We start from the raw sequence: 20,892 nt of genomic DNA, 5'->3' as shown, positions 1-20,892 counted from the left end.
GTGCGGTGGTGCAGGCCTGTCATCCAAGCGGCTCAGGAGGCTGAGGCAGGAGGATCACAAGGTGGAGGCCAGCCTCAGCAACGGTGAGACCCTGTCTCTAAATAAAATACAAAATAGGGCTGACGATGGGGCTCAGGGGTTCAGTGCCTCTGAGTTCAATTCCTAGTACAATAAAATAAAATATTAATTCATTGGGACATTTATTCCAATTACTATGACATCACGAGAGCATTTCATCGTAGGGTACAGAGCGAGTGCTGGCCAAACACCTGCTCTGGTCTATCTGAATTCAGTCCAGAGGCTGCCAGGGTTGGCCTTGGGTCCTGGAAGGGAAGGTGGGGGCTTGCACAGCAATTACGACCCTAGTCATTACCTGCTTTTCTTTGTCTTTTTCTTTGATGGCACTGGGGACTGAACCCAGGCGTGCTCTGCCACTCAGCTAATCCTCAGCCCTTTTTTAAAATTTCGATCCTGAATCTCACTCCACGGCCCAGGCTGGCTTCCACCTGGTGATCCTCCTGCACCATCACAAAGACCTTTTGTTGTTTGGGCTTTTGGGTTTGGTGAGGGATGGATATAAAGTGGTGTCCCACCTGGGCCACTTCACTGAATGGATCTACCTGCCTGACCACGGTGCTTAAGGGGAAATAAAATCAGGAACACCTACAAAAGCAACTTGGCGTGGGTGGCAGTGGCTCCCGCCTGGGGAGGCTGGGGCAGGAGGATCGCAAGTTGGAGGCCGGCCTCAGCCACTTAGCGAGTCCCTGAGCAACTCAGCGACACCCTGTCTCTAAATAAGATATGAAAAGGGGCTGCGGACGGGGGCTCAGTGGGTTCAATCCCTAGGACCAAAAGGCACAGCAAAAAAGGCCACCTGGCCACGTCGGCACTGCGACCTCCACCGGCTCAGGTCAAGGTCTGGTGACTCTGTCCGCCCCCCAGCAGCGCCCGCTCCCCCCGGATACGCCCGGCCCGAGGTCCCCTCTCCCGGCCCGAGGTCCCCTCGCCGGGCCCCTCTCCCATCGAGGTCCCCTCGCCCGGCCACGGCGGCCCCCTCGGGTCTCCCCCAGGGGGAGCGGGCTTGGCCCAGGGACTCCGGGTTACTCCCCGAGCCGCCGCAGCCTTCCTCCGACGACGTCCCTTCACAACCCATCTGTCCCCGCTGCAGGGGCCACGCCTGGCCGGACCCGCCCGTTTGCCGAGTGACCCAACAAAGGCGTCCCGGGGCTCCCCGGCCGGAACCCACGAGCGGACAAACACCGAAACCCATCGGCGCTCGGGCCCTGCAGCCCGTCCGCCGACCTCAAGGAGCGCTAAGCGCGGTCAGCGGCAGGGAAGCCACCGGCGCGTCACCCAGGCCCGCAGCCCCCGCCGAATCTGCGCAGCCGCAGAAGCCCAGCTCCAGGCCCCGCCCCGGCATGCCCCGCGCCCGCTTCCCGTCGGGCCTCGGGGCCCCGCTGCCTGCCGGGAGTTGTGGCCTCGGCCGAAGCGGCGCGGGGGCCGGCCGGCGCGCGTGGCAGGAAGCGGAAGTGGCCTGCGGCCCGCCCCCGGCCCCGCCCCGCGCCGCGCCGCGCCGCTCTCCGCCGGGTTAGCACTGACGTGTCTCTCTCTCGGCGGCGGAGGAGCTGCGCTCCGGGGCAGGCGGCGTCACTCCACTCGGAGCGCAGCGAAGCCGGAGCGGGGCGCCGAGCCCGAGCAGCCGCCGCCATGGCGAGTGAGTTCCCCCGGGGCGGCCGGGACGGGTGGGATCCCCTTCCCCTTCCCCGCGCGCCGCCCTGCCAGGCCGCCCCGGCCCCGGCCCTCCTCCGCCGCGCTGCCCCTCCGGGCCTCGAGGCTCTCCGGTGGCGCGGCCGGCCTCCCGGGCGCTCACTGCCGCTCTCCTTTGTCCCCCCGAAGTCAAGTTCCTGGAAGTCATCAAGCCCTTCTGTGTCATCCTGCCCGAGATCCAGAAGCCGGAGCGCAAGGTGAGCCGCCGCGGGCCAAGATGGCCTCGGGCCGCCGGGGGCCAGCGGGAGGCCGCGGGGAGGCCGCCGGGCAGAGGGGAGGCCGCCGGGCACCGGGAGTTGTTTCTTTCGAATCAGGTTCCCCTGCCCCCAAAAGGAATCTGGGCCACGAGCGAATCGTGAAGATCCCCGGGCTGAGTCACCTCCCTCCCCTCCAGCGGCGCAGCTCCTGGGTCCCCACCGCCCTCCCCTCCGGCAGGATCAGCTCCTGGGACCCCTCCTCCCTCCCTCCCTCCAGCAGGACCCCAGGAGACGCCCTTTGAATCCAGCTACTAAGGGCAAGAGCAGCCCGGGGTGCGGACGAGGTCTTCCTCTTTCGTAGGCTGTCAAAATGCTCAGAGAGGCGTCTGGGGAGGGCTGCTGCTCTCCCCAGCAGGTGCAGTCAGACTAAGATAGAGATGTCGGGGTTTTGCATGGCGGCCCACTGCAGCCCAAGAGAGGGATTCCCTGATGTAACTGGAGCTGTTCAATGGTGAAGGACCCGGCTCTGAAAGTGGCCAGTGAGATACTTGTGTCTACTCTATACAGACTGTTGTGAATGCACCCACAGGTTGATGTGTGCTTGACATCTGTGTGGATCTTAGGCTTTGGGAGTCTAATTTGGTATTTAAGGCAAAGAAGACAAGACTAGCAGAGCACTGTGGGAGGCTGAGGCAGGAGGATCGCAAGTTGGAGGCCAGCCTCGGCAACTTAGTGAGGCCCTCAGCAACTCAGCAAGACCCTGTCTCTAAATAAAATATAAAAAAAGGGCTGAGGACGGGGCTCAGGGGTGAAGCACTCCTGGGTTCAGTCCCTGGTACAAAAATAAGAAGACCAGCCTCGTGTGTTTGGATGGTGGACGTGGGCAAGCAGGAAGCGATGGGAGATGAATGGAGAGGATCTGACAGGAAATTGCTTTGGAAGTAAGAGGGAGGCCTAGAGTCTGGTTTGCAGGCTTTTGCATGGGAGGATGAACCTTAGTACTGAACGCCCATGGGGCTAGGAGCTATTTATAAGGCAGAGGAGACGGCCCTTGGGTAAAGAGGTTTTCAATTTGTGCTGTTAAATCTGTAACCAAGAGAGGAGACTTAGTCATTTAAAAATGAGTCCTGTCATCCCAGCTACTGGGGAGGCTGAGGCAGGAGGATTGCAAGTTGGAGGCCAGCCTCAGCCACTTAGCAAGACCCTGACTCAAAATAGAAATTTAAAAGGCTGAGAATGGAGCTCAGGGGTAGAGCACTTGCTTAGTACATGCAGTAGACCCCCGGCTTGTCCCCCAGCACTGCAGGGCGGAGTGGGGGAAGAGGTGCGTTTCACTACAAGTTTGTCATATCACTGGTTAGTCTGAATGGTGTCACCTTCCTCTGGCCAACTTCTGTCTCATTGTGGAAGGACAGCAGTGTGTAAGGGGAGCATTCCCCAAGGGAAGGAAAGGTTTGGAGCCCTCCTCCAGGAAGTTGGGAGTATATATCCTTCAGCTCCAGATTCTGTATGGCACAGAGGCATATGTATCATGTATGAACCCGATAGATTCATATCTGAGCCCTGAATTCACCCCCTCTGTGTGGGGGTATGTGTGTGTCTGCCTCCAGCCCCACTGTAGGAGATTGTGCCTTCTTGGTAGTAAAGGCAGCAAGACTAATGATACACTCCATTTTCAAGGCAGAAAAATCCAGAAGAGTTTTCACTCTTGCTCAGTGACTAACTTCTGGGCAGGAGGGCTGTGAACTTTCCTAATGATTCTTGACAGTCATCTGTAAAATGAATCATGTCACCTGTTCAACTTGAAGTTGCTTGAACAGATGTTACTAGAACTCGGGGCAACACTTTCTCCCCCATATTATTTATTACATGGTTTTCTCCTTGATTCACAGAAAATCACGTCAACAATCCCAAATTCCAGATGACTTACCAGCTCTTCCATCCAGTGAAATCGCTCATACGTGTAGGCTTGTCTGTGTGACAAGTCACTTTCTACGCAGTGTTCTTTTGGGGGGATACTGGGGATTGAACTCGGGGCACTCCACCACTGAGCCACATCCTCAGCCCTGTTTAGAGACAAGGTCTCGCTGAGTTGCTTAGGGCCTCGCTAAATTACTGAGGCTGGCCTCCAATTTGTGACCCTCCTGCCTCAGCCTCCCGAACTGCTTCATTTTTATTGACTTGCTGGGAAACTTCTTGTGCTCTGATTCTGTCTCTTCTGCAGATCCAGTTTAAGGAGAAGGTGCTGTGGACAGCCATCACCCTCTTCATCTTCTTAGTATGCTGTCAGGTAAATCTGGTCTCCTGTGCTGGCTTTGGGGCAGGGGGGGAGAGAGGACCAGACACACTCATTTTCTTTCTGCTTCTTTCCAGATCCCTCTATTTGGTATTATGTCCTCCGATTCTGCGGACCCTTTCTACTGGATGCGAGTGATTCTGGCCTCCAACAGAGGTAGGCTCAGACTCACTTGGCCTCTTCTGTGCTGGACAAGCCCCATTTAGCTTAATGACAGCCTTTCTGTGGAGCTCAGAGAACAGGAAGCTACGTAGCCTGCAGTGTCTGCGGGTGCCACGTTGAATAGCCTGATCAATGGTGCATTCCGCCCTGAGAAAGATCATCTTCTTTGGAGTTGGGTTTGAATGCAATACAAAACCTGGAAGAGCAAGATAAGTCTCTGCTAGAGAATTTCTGAAAACTTGCAAAAACTAGAGTGTTTTCAATACCTGAAACGAGATGGCGAGTCCACCATAACATTTTCTAGAACATTCCATTTGTTTCTCAGCTGCATCTCTTTCATATCTACAGGTGAAATATATGCATCAAAACCACGAGCGACAGACAGTGTAGGGTCGACTCTGACCAGTCCCCTGTGGGTCTGGAAAAATAATTTTCTTGTGTATGTTGATGGTGCATTTGATGGTCATGGTTTAAAAATGGGGTTCAAATGAGGTCCCAGCCCCTCAGAATCATAGTTCAGCTTAACATAATGGAAGGAAGGTTGATTCCCAACTAGATAGGATGGGACCAGCCCCGTCTCCAGCCTCAGGAGATGATTTGAATGTTACCCAGTTTTATAAACTGATGGAGGAGGGACCACTCTGATCTCTGTCCAGCTAGAATGGATCTGTTCCTGGGTACGTGAATTTCCAAACAGAAGGAGACAGGGCCTGGCGGGCTCCAAGGAGGGATTTGGTTGGGTTCTGATCTTTGGTTTTGGGGGATTATTCTATAATTGCTGCCAGCAACCTGAAGCGCATCCGACGTGGAGAAGGGGTACACATGAAAATCTGGAGGTTCGTTTTATTAAATGAGGTCTCCCTTTCCTGAGCTCACGAGGGCTGTGTTGCCACCCCTTTCTTTAGGCACACTCATGGAGCTGGGTATCTCTCCAATTGTCACCTCGGGCCTCATCATGCAGCTCTTGGCCGGCGCCAAGATTATCGAAGTTGGTGACACCCCAAAAGACCGAGCCCTCTTCAACGGAGCCCAGAAGTGTAAGAAAGATCATGTGGAAAGTTCTGGTGTCTAGTTGAGAATTTGAATTGGCTCTAAAATCGGGGGCATTAAAACAGCCCAGTTTGGCCTGTGTCCCCTCCTTGGCCTGTGTCCTTGGCCTGCCAACCCTGTAGGTGCTCCACGGCCTGTTAGTGGGAGAGCACTTCTGGGAGGTGCTGGGCACCTGGTAAGACCAGGCAGGGCAGGGGAGGGCAGGAACGCCCCAGAGGGTGGAGTTGAAGGATCAGGGCATGGAGGTCACCCCTTCACCAACCACCATTTCCTTACCTCACGAAGGAGGTGACATCTACTTCAGAGCTGTCATAAGAATTAAATTGAAGCCAGGTGCTGTGGAGCATGCTTGTCATCCCAGCCGCTCAGGAGGCTGAGGCAGGAGGATCGCAAGGTGGAGGCCAGCCTCAGCAACTAGCGAGGCCCTAAGCCACTCAGGGAGACCCTGTCTCTAAATAAAATAGAAAAAGGGCTGGGGAAGGGGCTCAGGGGTCAAGCACCTCTGCTCAGTCCTCAGTACTTAAAAAAAAAAAGGATTAAATTGAATAATCACTCCCCCAGTGCCTAGCGCATGGTAGTTACTTGGCAAGTGCTATTTTTCTGCGTTTAAAAGGATTTAATGAGCGGAAAGGTGATCCTCTCCGTCCAGCTCTGCTGTTGATTCATTTTGTGATGTGGAAGAAATTTAGGTAATAGCTCTGGAGTGTCAGTTCTTAGTGCTGTTAAACTAGGGTGAGAGTATTGGCCTTATCAAACGATGGGCAGCCCCAGTAACAAATGATACAGGCAGCACCCAGTCAAATGGTGACCAACCTCAGAGTGAACCACGCTTAGCCTCTGTCAACTGGAACGTGTGGTTTAGAAAACAATATTTACAATTTTCTACTCTGCCATCTTCCATACAGCATGCCTTAGAAATCTTAAGTTAGGTTAAATCATTGAGCGAGACATCTATCTAACTTAAATTTGTGAGTTTCAGACATAAAGAAAGATTGTAAAATATATTATGTATTAATGCATTAATCATTAATTAAGTTACGCATGATTAAATATTAAGTAATGCATTTATTATTCAATGCCTTAAATTAATGCTTTATTCTTCTAAAACACTAATCAGGGGTTTTCTTTTTCTTTCTTTTTTTTTAAATTTTTATTTGGGACATTTTGAAATATACTTGGCTGGGCACAGTGGCACATGCCTCTAATCCCAGCAGCTCGGGAGGCTGAGGCCGGAGGATGACAAGTTGGAGGCCAGCCTCGGCAACTTAGCAATTCCCCGAGCAACTCAGCGAGACCCTGTCTCTAAATAAAATACAAGATAGGGCTGGGGACGGGGGTCAGTAGTCGAGGGTCCCTGGGTTCAATCCCTAAAGCCACAAAAGAGACCAAACGTGTGCTTTCACTAGAGCCTCTGAGTTCTCGGGCGCTTTTGACGTGTGCCAGTTTGACGGTCCTCACCAAGGTCCCCGGGGCAGTGTCAGTATTTTTCGTCTGGGTTCCTGCCACACTCTGCCCTGCAGGAGTGTCCAGCAGCTGTTCCCACTCCTGGTGTCCCACTGACGTCCCTGTGATGACCAACTCAGGGTTTTCTTGGGGTCCTAGTGTTCGGCATGATCATCACCATCGGCCAGTCTATCGTGTACGTGATGACGGGCATGTACGGGGACCCCTCGGAGATGGGCGCTGGGATCTGCCTGCTCATCACCATTCAGGTGAGCTCCCACTTGCACCCCGCTTCCTGAGGGACCCTGCCCTCCCTCTTCCTCCGCAGCGATGCTCAGCCGGGGCTGGGTCCGGGCTCAGGGCTGAGTGCTGGCCTAACCAGTGCGAAGCCCTGGGTTGGGTTCGAGCCTGGGCACCACATGAAAATAAAAAAATACAAATACTGCATCCATCTACTATGAAAAATATTGAAATAAATAAATGCATGCTGTCCACTTAAAATTACAAAAAACTTTAAGAAATAAAAACAAAGTATTTTGGGGCTGGGGCTCAGCTGTAGAGCGCTCAAGGGATTTAAAAACAAAAAAAAATAAATAAATAAAAGAATGGAAAGACCCTGGCTTTGGCTTCTGAATTCACCGAGGCAGACCGAGAAGAGGCTCTTATTTGGCCTCATAGCAGAGAGCCAGATGGGAAGAACCAGGTCCCTGGGGCTAGCAACATGGAGTCCACTTTTAGTGATTGATTGATTTTCATTTTGCAGCTCTTTGTGGCGGGCTTGATTGTCCTCCTTTTGGATGAGCTTCTTCAGAAAGGCTACGGCCTGGGCTCTGGCATCTCCCTCTTCATTGCCACCAACATCTGCGAGACCATCGTGTGGAAGGCCTTCAGCCCCACCACCGTCAACACCGGCCGAGGTAAGGGCCCTGCCTCCCGGGGGCACCTCTGCAGGAAGTTTTGATGCACGCAAAGCATTCCTCTGGGGGAAATGTGTGTTTCAAGGACATCTCTTCTGAATTTCCAGTGTGCGAAGCTTTAAAAATATAGCTGAGTGCAGAGGTTCAAGCCTGTCATCCCAGCAGCTCAGGAGGCTGAGGCAGGAGGATCACAAAGTGGAGGCCAGCCTCAGCCACTTAGCAAGGCCCTAAGCAACTCAGTGAGATCTTGTCTGTAAATAAAATATAAAAAGGGCTGGGGACAGGGCTCAGGAGTCAAGTGCCCCTGAGTTCAATCCCTGGAACTTAATAATAATAATAATAATAATAAGGCTTACATTCAAAATGATATCTAAACTTCCAAGTCTTATTCAAGGACATTTAGCATGCCACAGAGCAATCCTGCTTCATTTTTCTTAGCATGAACCTGCACTGCAAGGAGAAAGGAGTGTTGATTTTAGCCAGTTGTCTTCTGGTGGACATTTAAGTCCTTTCTCGGTTACAGTTAGCATCGAAGTGAATGTCCTCGGGCGATCATCTGCACATATTTTAGAGTTGTTCCTAGTGAATAAGATTCTAAAAATGAAATTGCTACAGCAAACCACTTGTTCAGGCAAGGAGCAGTTCGTTTGAGGATGACAAGTTCAAGGCCAGCCTTGGCCAATAAGTGAGGCCCTGTCTCCAAAAGGGCTGGGGTAGAATGGCTGTTCCTGGGTAAAATCCCCAGTATTGCCAATTGTGGGCAGGAGGCACTGGGGATTGAACTCAGCGACAGTTAACCCCTGAGCCCCGTCCCCAGCCCTTTTTATATTTTATTTAGGGACAGGGTCTCGCTGAGTTGCTCAGGGCCCCAATTCTGCTGAGGCTGGCCTCCAATTTGCAATCCTCCTGCCTCAGCCTCCAGAGCCACTGGGATCAGAGGCGTGCACTATGACGCATGGAAATTGACTTTTTTCTTTTTTGGCCTCTGAACCTGAAGCTGTTATGTGCCGGGAAGTCCCTCAGGAGAAATACTTGTGTGCATTTTCGTGTTTTCTTGGAATTCACTGTGGAGCTGGTTCTCGGCCTCCAGTGCCTCATCATCAAATTGATGAAACTGCACACAGGTCCCTGCAGGGTGCCTGAGGGATCCCATGGGAAAGACTGGACCTTGGAGAAGGAGGGTTGGGGACACTTACAGAAGTGACACCAGGTTTTTCCATGGACTCTAACTAGAATTCTAGAAAATCTGAGATGAATTGAGGACCTGGGGGTGCAAAGCAGCTGGGCCCCAGTCGTGGATGTGGGGGTGAAGGCCGGGTAGGAGTCGGGGTGTCTGCAAAGACCCCCTGGCTTTGGGGGGGAGCCTGCCTTCGAAAGGATCGGGAGCAGTGGTGGCCACAGGGGCCCATCAGCAAAGGCTTGGGCCGCGGCAGCCAGCCTGAGGGTCACTTTGCTCTGGAGCAGGGTAGTGAGTGAGGGGACAGTTTGGGAAGGAAAGATTTGCTGTCCCTGGGAGACAGGCTGAGAAAATGGCTGGGAGGTGACATAGCCATCCAGCCTGAGCCAGCCAGTGTGACATCAGAGCGAGGGCCTTAGGACCTGGCGAGAGGTGAAGGCCCCAGGGAACCGAGATGTGGAGGTGGCTGCCCTTGGCCACCTCTGGGACCTGGCTGGGGCAGAGGGGCTACCTGGGGGGCCATGAGTAGTGCTGGACGGAGCCAAGATGGCGGAGTCACAGGGACACCCCAGGACGGGCAAGAAGCGGGCAGAGAGGGCACAGGTGGCTTGCAGCTGGTGCCACCACGGCTCAGCTTGTGACCTGGAAAGTGGGGTGTGGAAGGGCCCCTCGGGTGGAGAGCGCAGTTGGTCCTGCTTCCCTGAGGTGGGGGACAGTCCAGGCTGGGAGGGAGGGGGACAGTACAGAGGTCACACGGCTCTCACCCCCGGGCGGCACTAGTGCAAGAAACAACCCAGTTCCCAGAGATCAGCGGGTAGTGACTTTCAAGAAATGACCACGTTAAACATTCGGAAAGCTCCTAAGGCCCTCACCCTGCCACTGCTGTGACCCCCCTTTTATTCCAGACACTTGTCAGGCAGGTGCTGTTAGTGTCAGCACTTCTGTGGGTGCTAAGAATACAAAGGGATATAACGTAAGATGCGTGAGCTTCAGTGTCACCCAGGGCCCTGGGTGACAGATGTCAGAGTGGAGCAGAGAAGGCAGACGGGGCGCCTGGGGAAGAGCGTTACGGGGGTCCGTCTAGAGAACCTGGCAGGTGCAAAGGCCCTGGGGCAGACATGAGCTGGTGTGTTCAAGGGTCGGCGCGGGGCTCAGCGGAGCATGTGAGAGGAGTTCAGAGAGTTCATTGGTGGCAAGAGGAGCCAGGACAAGTCCCTGCTTCCTCCCCCTGGGATTGCTGAACTTCCTCCTTTACAAAATGCTGGAGCTTTAATATCTTCAGGTTCTGGACCCCAGGGAGTGGTAGGACAGCTTTTCTTTCCCGGACGTCCCGGCCACGTGGTCTACAGGACAGATGGCCCATCTGAGTGGCCGGCCAGAAAGCGACACATTTCTCGCTGTCCCAAGTCAGGGGTGGCAGAAAAATGCTGTCCCAAGGAGGGACTGGGATGTCTGAGTCCCCAGCCGGCAGCCACTCTGCCCACAGAGGCCACGTCTAGGGAAGCACTGACCTGGGCAGCAGGGGTCACGGTGACAGGTGACAGTGTTTCCCACTGTGCTTTTGTCCTCAAGTCAGTCTCACACCATTTCTGAAGTGCTTGGACCTTGGTGCCCTGTGCTGTAGCATCCCTGGCCCATCTGTTGCCGTTCCTCAGGCCACGCCCCTTTCTGCCCCTTGCTGAGGCAGAGGCAGGAGGATCGCAAGGTGGAGGCCAGCCTCAGCCACAGCAAGGCCCAAAGCAACTCAGGGAGACCCTGTCTCTAAATACAGAATACGGCTGGGGAGGGGGCTCAGGGGTCAAGGAACCCTGAGTTCAGTCCCCAGTACTAAAAAAGTATCAAGATTGTGACCGTCGTGCTGGCACAGATGTCATAGGGCTGTGTGTGCAACTGCATAGGGCACAGAGGGCCAGCCCCCCAGGCCAGCCTGAGCCTGACTTCAGGAGCTGGGGGCCCTTCTGCCTGGGGCTCTTCATCCCTAGCAGCCGTGGCCTTGAACTCACCCGCCCAAGAAAGGGCACCAGTGAATTCAAAAGGGTGGAGTAGCTGGGCGGGGCGGGGCCACCTGGGACCTCTGATCACTTCTAATCTCAGCGAGGGCTGAGGCCCAGAAGGAAGAAAGTTCAAGGCCAGGCCTGGGGCTGTGGCTCAGGGGCAGAGCGCCTGCCTAGCACGTGCGAGGCCCTGGGTTGGATCCTCAGCACCACATAAAATAAATAAATAAAATAAAGGTATCGAGTCAACCACGACCAAAAAAATACTTTAAAAAAGGAAAAGAAAAAAGTTCAAGGCCACTTATTTAAAAATAAGAACTGGGTTCAATCCCTAGTACCCAAAGAATTTAAACAGTGGACTAGTCCATTGCTGTAGTTCAAATAGAAAGAGAAATAAAAGATTCAAAAAATTCATATTGTATCAGGCGCTTGTCTGAAATCCCAGCGGCTCGGGAGGCTGAGGCAGGAGGATCGCAAGGTGGAGGCCAGCCTCAGCCACTTATTAAGGCCCTGAGCAACTCGGCGAGACCCTGTCTCTAAATAAAATCTAAAAAGGGCTGGGGACGGGGCTCAGGGGTTAAGCGCCCCTGGGTTCCATCCCTGGGACCAAAAAAAAAAAATCCAGATTGTGACCCCGTGACTGTGAGTCTCCTGGCTGATTCTGTTCTCCTGCCTCTTCTTTGGCCGGTAGGAGGCCCAAGACCCAGGTGAGTCCAGCCTCTTGTTCTTCCCTTCACATCTGTGCCCTCCTCTGCCAACAGGCATGGAATTTGAAGGCGCCATCATCGCACTGTTCCATCTCTTGGCCACGCGCACAGACAAAGTCCGAGCCCTTCGAGAGGCCTTCTACCGCCAGAATCTCCCCAACCTCATGAACCTCATCGCCACCATCTTTGTTTTTGCTGTGGTCATCTATTTCCAGGTGTGTCCAGCGTGAGCACAGGAACTGTGGATCTCTTTTATCTTTTGGTACCAGGGATGGAACCCAGGGGCGCTTAACCCCTGAGCCCCGTCCCCAGCCCTTTTTAGATTTTATTTAGAGAGAGGCTCTCGCTGAGTTGCTGAGGCTGGCCTCCAATTTGCAGTCCTCCTGCCTCAGCCTCCAGAGCTGCTGGTGATGACAGGCGTGGGCCACTGTGTGTGCCCTAAGCACAGTGGGGGTGAGGGAAGGGGCAGGTGTTCTCCAGCACTGTCAGAAGTCGGGTCCCCGGAGCTGGTGCCACCTCTCATGTCTCTGGACCGGAGGGGGCAGCGAGGCACTGACGGGCGCCCTGTTCTGTGTCCTCAGGGCTTCCGGGTGGACCTGCCCATCAAGTCTGCACGCTACCGGGGCCAGTACAACACCTACCCCATCAAGCTGTTCTACACCTCCAACATCCCCATCATCCTGCAGTCCGCCCTGGTCTCCAACCTCTACGTCATCTCCCAGATGCTGTCGGCCCGCTTCAGCGGGAACCTGCTCGTCAGCCTGCTGGGCACCTGGTCTGTAAGTCCGCTGTCCCCAGGGAGCTTCTCCCGGCCACCATGACCAAGTGTCTTGCCCACAGCTCTCCTCCCCTGTGTTCTTTCCCAAATTCTGTGCATGAGAGACAGGGTCTCGCTGAGCTGCTCAGAGCCTTGCTAAGTGGCTGAGGCTGGCCTCCACCTTGCGATCCTCCTGCCTCAGCCTCCTGAGCTGTGGGGTGACAGGTGTGGGCCACTGTGCCCACCAAAAATCACAGTCTTTGATCTGCTCTGGGTTCATCTAGAAGCTCAGGTTCGGTAGATACAGCGTCCCAGACCTTCTGTTCCTTCTTCCCAGGACACGTCTTCTGGAGGCCCGGCCCGTGCCTACCCAGTTGGTGGCCTGTGCTACTACCTGTCCCCGCCGGAGTCCTTTGGCTCCGTGTTGGAGGACCCCGTCCACGCGGTGGTCTACATCGTCTTCATGCTGGGCTCCTGCGCCTTCTTCTCCAAGACCTGGATCGAGGTCTCGGGCTCCTCTGCTAAGGATGTAAGTATGAGCGGACTTTATTAAAGTGTCACGTGCCCTGTCGTTTTGTCACAGTGGTGGTCTGTGACATGCAGACGGGCCACCCACCTTGGTGAGACAGTTCAGAGCCTTAAGGACAGACGGACAGAGCTCAGCCGTCAGCAGCAGGTCTGAGAACCCGAAGCCAGAGTGGAAGACCACACTTGTGTCGTCGTCTCCTTACGGCACCTTGTTGGTCCCAGGGACACTTAACCCCTGAGTCACCTCCCAGTCCCTGTTAGATTTCATCTGGAGACAGGGTCTCGCTGAGTGGCTCAGGGCCTCCCTAAGTGGTAGAGGCTGGCCTCCACCTTGTGATCCTCCTGCCTCAGCCTCCCGAGCCGCTGGGATGACAGGCGCACCCCCGGCCCTTAAAGTCCGTGTAAAGACCTAGAGCTGCAGAAGGAGCCCTGTAAGTGCCCAGCACCTCGAGACCTTTCCCTCCAAACCCACCTCTGAGCCTGTCCTCTGCTCTGGGCGTCCTGCAGGTGGCCAAGCAGCTGAAGGAGCAGCAGATGGTGATGCGGGGCCACAGGGAGACGTCCATGGTGCACGAGCTCAACCGGTGAGTGCGGTGCCCGCTCCCAGTCGGCGTGTGCGGCTCCTGGGCCTCGAGCACTGGTGGCCTCGGGGTCTCCAGTGGCCATGGGTCTCCTCCTCGGGTTGCAGGACAGGGAAGGTCCCCGCGTCATTGGATGTTCATGAACCTGCTAAGTGCTGGGCTCTGGGGACATGGGAACAGACGCCTGGCGGCCCAGCATGGGGCTCTGTAGGGACGGTGCTGGTGGCAAGGGACCCTCACCTCTGCTCATGCTGGTGGCATCCAGGAGCAGGTGCCCAGGACCTGAGCACAGAGGGGGGCTCCAGATGGATCTGAGCTGAAGCCCCAGGCCCCGTGGGGCACACCTGGAGGCCAAGGCAGGAGGATGGCAAGGTGGAGGCCAGCCTCAGCAACTCAGTGAGACGCTGTCTCTAAATAAGATATAAAAGGGCTGGGGACGGGGCTCAGGGGTTAAGTGCCCCTGGGTTCAATCCCTGGGACCAAAAAAGATGGTGGATGTGGCAGAGAGGCCAGCAGAGCCGCAGAGGGCGGATGGTGTTTGAAGCAGGGAGGTCAGAGAGGAGAGGAGGCCAGAGATAGCCGGACCACGGCCAGGTGGCCAGTTGTGGCCGTCACCTTGGGGTGGAGAGGAGGGAGGGTGGGGAGAGGCTCCAGGTGGCAGGTGCCCGGGGCAGGAGGAGCAGCCCGTGCAGGTGGGCCTCATCCTGGATGGACGGCTGCCTCCGGCCTCCCTGGGCCTCTCTGCCACACTGTCAGCTCTTCTTTGCCACTCGGCAGCAGCCACAGTGAGCAGGGCTGTGTCTACAAAGTCAGGTGGCAGGCCAGGTTGTCCTGGGGGCTGTCACTTGGTGACCGTTCCTGAAAGAAGCAACCACTTTAAAAGCCACAACTGCAAATTCCAGGTTGCTCTCTAATCCTTGGTAGGGACAGTGGCAATTTCGAGGGACATCTTCAGCACTTGGGTCTCATCCCCAGCCCCTGTACTGAGCCCCGTCCCCAGCCCTTTTTAGATTTTATTTAGAGACAGGGTCTCGCTGAGCTGCTGAGGGTTTTGCAAAGTAGCTGAGGCTGGCCTCCACCTTGCGATCCTCCTGCCTCAGCCTCCCGAGTCGCTGGGGTGACAGGCGTGGGCCCCTGCGTCCGGCAGCCTTTCAGTTTGGACTAGTCACAGTCCCCGAGCAGGGACTAGGTCCCGTAGCGTTAGTGGGGCGCACGGGGTGTTAGCAGATGATGCCCCAGGGAGGTGGGGGGCCTCCTGAGGTTCTGGTCTCAGTCATGGGCAAGCCTGGTGGCCACCTGGGGGCTCTGGTGGCCTGCGGCTGACCGCCTGCCCTCCCCCAGGTACATCCCCACGGCGGCCGCCTTTGGGGGCCTGTGTATCGGGGCCCTCTCGGTCCTGGCTGACTTCCTGGGCGCCATCGGCTCGGGGACCGGGATCCTGCTGGCGGTCACCATCATCTACCAGTACTTCGAGATCTTCGTGAAGGAACAGAGTGAGGTGGGCAGCATGGGTGCCCTGCTCTTCTGAGAGCCACGCCTGCCCGAGGACCAGGGAGGACGCCGGGCGGTGCCTCGGAAGGCAGCGGTGGCCCCTGGCAGCGGAGCTGTGGCGCATGGGGACATCGGCTGGGTGGCGTCTGCCCTCCTGTCCACCGCGAGGCTGGCCACCCCCAGCGGGACCCCTCTCCTCCTCCTGGCTTTGGCAGCTGCAGTCGTGACAGGGACGGTGAGCGCTGTCCCCATCGTCTGTCAGACTTTTGTTTTGGCCTCCCCTCCCCCCTCAGTGACGTGTGCAGCCACCGTGGCGTCCCTGGTCCCCACAAAGGTGGCTTTTTGACTCTGGTTGGAAGCACAAAATCTCTGTGTGTGGCCTTAGGGTGGTTGGGCGTCGGGTCGCACCTCCTCTTGGGGACATGGACAGCGTCACCAGCATGTCCCTGTTGTCACCAGCGGTGGCACTGTCTGGCTCAAGACTGTTCCCGTGGGGGGCATTGGGTCCCTGGCCACTGGCGGCCGCTCTCCCACTGAGTGTCCGGTGGGGCAGAGCCAGGGCTGCCGTCCCCGCCATCTCGTGGCCACCTGGTGGCCAGGCAGCTTTGTCCTCGTCCGGGAGAGGCCTGGGGTCGCCACCTCCCCCCTCACCTGGCCGAGCTCGGTGCCCTCAGGGGACCACCCCGCCGCGTCCGCTTGTCCAGACTCCAGTCAGCCATTGTGCGACCTCACCGTGCAGCTGCCCCTGTGCCCCTGGGAAGGGTCGTGTTCCGTCTCCCCCTGTGTTTCTAGAACGTTCTTACTGCACTTAGGGACCAAATGCAAGTAAGGGGACAGCGAGGCGCCACCAGCTCTCCCAGCCTCCACCACACTCAGCCTCCACTGCATTCGGAGGCCGGGAGGGGAGGCTCAGGCTCAGGACGGCCATCAGCTCAGGGTCAGGGACTCGGGGTCCCCAGGAAGGTGCTCTGGTGTCTGAGACAAAAAGACAATGACGTCTGTGGTGACAGGTGACGTAGACCACGGAGCTGGGCACCTTCCCGGAGGTCTCAGGAGGCCCCTCTCAGACACAGCTGCAGATTCCCTCTGGAGGGCCCCGTCACACCTCAGTAGAGGTGGCACACTGTCCCCAGAGACCTGGGACCAGAACCAGGGGTCCCCGGCCCCGCCCAGGGCCCAGCACCTTCTCACACGTGGCCTTGTCTAGACCCAGTCCCCAGCCGGGCAGCCCCGCCACCAGCCGCCCCCCAGCCCACGGGGGCCTCCGCCGTCCCTCTCCTGCGCCTGTTAGAGGTCAGGGCCTCCCCAGGCCACCGCTGGGGACTCCGTGGCCTCTGGCAGGCAGGCCCAGTCCCCGGCTCCCGGGCTGTGGCTGGAGAGCTCCGGACCTGAGAGGAGCTTGCGGTCCTGCTGGCCCCCTGGGGCCTGGGCTTCCAGCCTGTGGGCGGTGGTCACAGTGGGCGGGTGGGCAGGGGCTGACCCAGCTCCCAGGGGACTGTCACTGTGGATGCCAAAACGGCATAACTGAGATACGGTGGATAAATGAGAAATAAAGGCAACTTTTTACAAACTGCGGGGTCACAGTCTCCTTTCCCCTCAGGCTCATCCCCAGAGGCGCGCTGGCCTGCAGCATGACCTTCCTCCTCCTGGGAGCGCCCCCTTGTGCTCACGCCTGTATCCCCGTGACTAGGGAGGCTGAGGCAGGAGGATCATGAGTTTGAGGCCAGCCTCAACAATTTAGTGTAAGGCCCTCAGCAACTTGCGAGACCCTGTCTCTAAATATAAAAAGGGCTGGGGTGGGGCTCCGTGGTCCAGCAGCCCTGGGGTCCAGTCCCTGATACAGGGAAAACCCCAAGTCGGGAACCTCCTGCCCCGGGAAGCGCCAGGAGGCAGATGTGAGGCCAAGCTCTGAGCTCTGCCTACCCCAGGCTCCTGCCTGCTGGGGTCTAGTTGAGGCCAGGAATGAGGGGGTCCTGGCCACGTCAGCTGCCACCCCTGGCTCCCACCCCCTGGGTTTCCTTCCCACCGGTGACCCCCATCTGCGTACTGGCCTGGCCTCATCCTCTGGAGGATAATACCCATGAGCCTCCAGTCCCAGCCTCTGGGTGGGCGGCCCAGGAAAGCGCACAGCTTCCTGATGAGGGCCGGTGCCTGAGCCTGTGGCACCATCCCGAGCTTCAGCACCCACCACACCCACCAGTGCTTCTCCTTGGAGGCTCCCAGGGGTGCCCTAACTACGCCAGCGCACACCTCACCCCTTGCCCCACACCTTCTGGGACCACTCTGTCCATTCTAGAAGCTAAATTAAAGCCTGGATGAGAAGCAAACCACCGGGCATCAGGAAAGGTCTAGCAGTTTCCATGAAGCCAGAACACTGGATGCCCCTCCCGTCAACTCTGAAAGGAGCCGGGCCTACAAGGACTTGGACAAGAGCCTCCATGACCCCAGCCTCGTGGCGCACGCCTTGAATCCCAGCAACTTGGGAGGCTGAGGCAGGAGGATCGCAAGTTCGAGCCCAGCCTCAGCAACTTAGCAAAACTCTGTCTCAAAAAATAGGGCTGGGATGTGGCTCCGTGGTCGGCCACCCGACGGAACCTCCAGTCCCTACAACTTAAAAAGAATCCGCTCAACACCGGGTGACAGGGGCCCAGGGATCGCGTGTCAGTTCCAAAGCGCAGGACACTGGACGTGGCACGGAGAGCGCAGAGGATGATGGGGTGACGGGGAGCGCCTGATGGACGGCTCTGGGGGCTCCTCGGCGAGTCCCCAGCCTTGCACTTGGTAAGTCCCCAAGTCAGTGTCGCACAGACGCCTCGATCTGGTTGGGGGTCTCCGGAGACGAGGCCTGGGGAGCTGGAGGTCGGGGACAGGAGGCCGAGGGCGGGCACCACGGGGCAATTTAGGTTCTGGTCCCAGGGGCTGGACCCCGGGGCGCCTACCCGACGACCCCGTCCCAGCCCCTTAGAGACAGGCCTCGCTGAGTGGCTGAGGCTGGCCTCCACCTGGCGATCCTCCTGCCTCAGCCTCCGGAGCGGCTGGGATGACAGACGCGCCCCACCGCAGCCGGCTCCTTCGGGGTTTTCTTAAACCTTAACCACGTTCCCAGCCGTCCCCGCTACGCATGCGCACACGTACCGCGGGAGTCGTCTTCCCGGAGGGCTCCCCCACAGGCGCCTGGCCACCCTCCGCCTGGGGGCTGGCGGTGCCGCAGCAGCGCGCCCGTGGCCACGCCCCGGGGGCGGGGAGTGGGCGGTGCCGGAGCAGGTCGCGCGAGGCCACGCCCCAGGGGCGGGAAGTGGGCGGTGCAGGAGCGTGGCGCGCGTTGCCACGCCCCCGGGGCGGGGCGTGGGCGGAGCCGGGACCGCGCTGTGCGCGTGCGTCCGCGCGGCGGCGCTGCAGCCTCGCAATTGCCGGCCTCGCTTCGCTGCGGAGCCCCCGGGAACCGCGAGGAGGGGACGGCGCGTCTCCGCGGCGGGTCGCCTGAGGCCCAGAGGACCCAGCCGAGGTCCCCACCTCGTCCCCGCTGGCAGCTCGGCTCCTCTAGGGAGGGCGCGGCTGTCCCTCGCCCGGTGGCCGGCGCTGCCGCTGCGGGACGCCCCCGGCCTCCGTGGCCCCCGGCGGGTCGCGCTGGGCTCGGGGCGGCCGCGGGGCCGCTGGTTTGCAGGGACGGTGCCGGGGGACGGTCACCTCAGGGGTCTCCCCGGTCGCCTGGAGAAACGCGCCGCAGTCGGGCGGGGTGCGCGGGAGCCCGGACCCGGCAGCTTGTCACCGCGTCCTGAATGCGACAAGTTCCCGCTTAGGGTGAAGAGTGCAGGCGGGATTCGCCCCTGGGGTGGGGACCCCGGCGACAGGGACTGACCCAGGGGCGCTGGCCACCGCGCCACGTCCCAGCCTTTTCGGTTTTTAAGGGTCTCTCTAAGTTCGGAGGCTGGCCTCGAATCTGCGATCCTCCGGCCTCAGCCTCCGGCCTGGGATGACAGGCGCCCGGCTCGGATCTGGGTTCTCCGATGGCTGGGACAGGGGGAAAGGGGTCCGCAAGCGACAAGCACGGCGGCCCCAGTGGCTGAGTCTGGCGCGGGCGGGGTGGGGTCGGGAAGCCCGTCTGGCTGTCACTGCGCCCCCGCCCCCGCCCCCGCTGAAGTCCCCGGGTCCTCGGGTGAGCGCGGCGGGAGCCGAGCCCTAGGGGTCCCCCTGCGCGTCCCCAGGCCCACACCCGCCCCGCGCCGTCCCTCCCGACGGCCGCCGGTGTCCCCATTAATCACGCGACGCTGACGGCGCCGATCTGCGCGCGGGCGGCGTGACGGGGACGGCGACGGCAGGTGACGGAGCGGGCAATCGGCGGCGCCCATCGGCCCATCTTATCGCGCCCGCCCAGCCGCCGCCGCCGCCGCCGCCCATTGATCGCGGGGCCCGGGGCCGGGGGTCAGCGCGGCCGGGCGCAGTGACAGCCGCATCCATCGCCGGCCGCGCGGCCGCCCATTAATCACCGCGACGGTGACGAGGGTGACGAGGGCGACAGCGGCCCGCGGAAGGCCCCCTGCACCGTCCTCCAATCGCCCTGGGGAGGGGACCAGGCACGGGCTGACCGATGGGTGAGCAGGAGACGGGTGGCCGCTGCCCTCCCCCTGCAGCCCTGGGACAGGGGCCCAGGGTCTTTCTCCCAGTGGGGACACTGGGTGGAGCCGGGGACTTCGCCTGGTCTGATCCTCTGTGCTCTGGGGACCCCGCAGGCAGCGGGTTCTTATCCCCCAAATGGAGATTTTTCTTCTAAGCCCAGCGGCTGGGAGGGGAGGGTGGAGCTGGCCCTCGGGGGTCTCCTTGCTGCCAGGTCCTCTTCCTGGGGGGACCCGGATTGGGGGCTCCTCTCAATCCTGGCTGCTTGGGTGGCTCATCACACACCACCCCCCAGGTCCATGGGATATGGTCACACACCCCCAGCGATAGGAGACGGAGGCCCATCTTACAGATGGGGAAACCGAGGCTCAGGAACAGAAAGGAGCCGGGCTGGGTGGCAAAGGCTTGTCATCCAGCAATTTGGGAGGCTGAGGCAGGAGGATCGCCAGGTGGAGCCAGCCTCAGCCACTTAGCGAGGCCCTGAGCAACTCAGTGAGACCCTGTCTCTAAATAAAATCTAAATAGGGCTGGGGACGGGGCTCAGCAGGTGAGGGACCCTGGGTTCAGTCCCTGGTGCCAAAACCAAGAGCCCTCCAGGTTCTGGGTTCTCACTCCCACGGTGGTCCCTGAGAGCGGGCAGGGATTGATGGCCACCCAGTCCCCTACTGGGAGGCACCCAAGAGCCTGGGCCCAGCTGTGACCCATTGAGCCACTTCCGGGGACCAGCCCCCACCCCCCACCTAAACATCACAACCATTTTTCAGGCTGGAGCTGAAATAGCACAAAAAATGGGGGTGCTGTAATGGCAGCTAGATTGCGTGTCAGCGCGATAAGATGTGACAAATCCCCTGCTCCCGCCCGGGCTGTGTCCCGCCCGTAATGGATGGAGACACTGCCTGCCGTGGGCGAGGGACGGCTCGTAAAGACTTCCTCTGGGAGATGAATGCGATCATCAGGGCCCACAGAGGGGACTCGGGGACTCGGAGGAAATGCAGGCCACCCAACCTGCCCACCCAGGGCCACCTCCGCCCAGAGCCAGCGGGCCACCTCCCTGACACCTGAGGAGCAGGAAGCAGAAGACCACACCCCCCTCTGGTCACCAGGGCACCTCTGTCCCAACCCCCAGCTGGGGCCTGCTGTCACCATGGCCTCTGGCCTGTTCCTGGGAAAGGTTGGGGCCTGGGTCAGAGGAGGGGCCAGGGCGGAACCTG

At 58.6% G+C, this 20,892-nt stretch overlaps 1 protein-coding gene across 1 annotated transcript; it reads left to right on the top strand.

Moving 5' to 3' along the window:
• The first annotated feature begins 1,556 nt into the window (after positions 1 to 1,556).
• On the top strand, positions 1,557 to 16,637 carry Sec61a1 (SEC61 translocon subunit alpha 1). Its single transcript, XM_046466919.1, has 12 exons — positions 1,557 to 1,714; positions 1,897 to 1,964; positions 4,189 to 4,254; positions 4,338 to 4,416; positions 5,328 to 5,459; positions 7,075 to 7,184; positions 7,679 to 7,832; positions 11,765 to 11,925; positions 12,292 to 12,489; positions 12,805 to 12,996; positions 13,503 to 13,579; positions 14,918 to 16,637. The coding sequence occupies exons 1-12, from the start codon at positions 1,708 to 1,710 to the stop codon at positions 15,102 to 15,104; spliced, it is 1,431 nt and encodes a 476-aa protein (XP_046322875.1). The 5' UTR covers positions 1,557 to 1,707; the 3' UTR covers positions 15,105 to 16,637.
• The last annotated feature ends 4,255 nt before the right edge of the window (positions 16,638 to 20,892 follow it).

This window comes from Marmota monax, unplaced genomic scaffold (genome assembly GCF_021218885.2).
Source record: "Marmota monax isolate L192 unplaced genomic scaffold, Marmota_monax_Labrador192_F-V1.1 WCK01_AAM20220418_F8-fsc00249, whole genome shotgun sequence".
In the NCBI taxonomy this organism is placed as follows: Eukaryota; Metazoa; Chordata; class Mammalia; order Rodentia; family Sciuridae; genus Marmota; species Marmota monax.
Note: the sequence above shows the minus strand (reverse complement) of the source record. Positions and strands in the feature narration are given on the sequence as shown.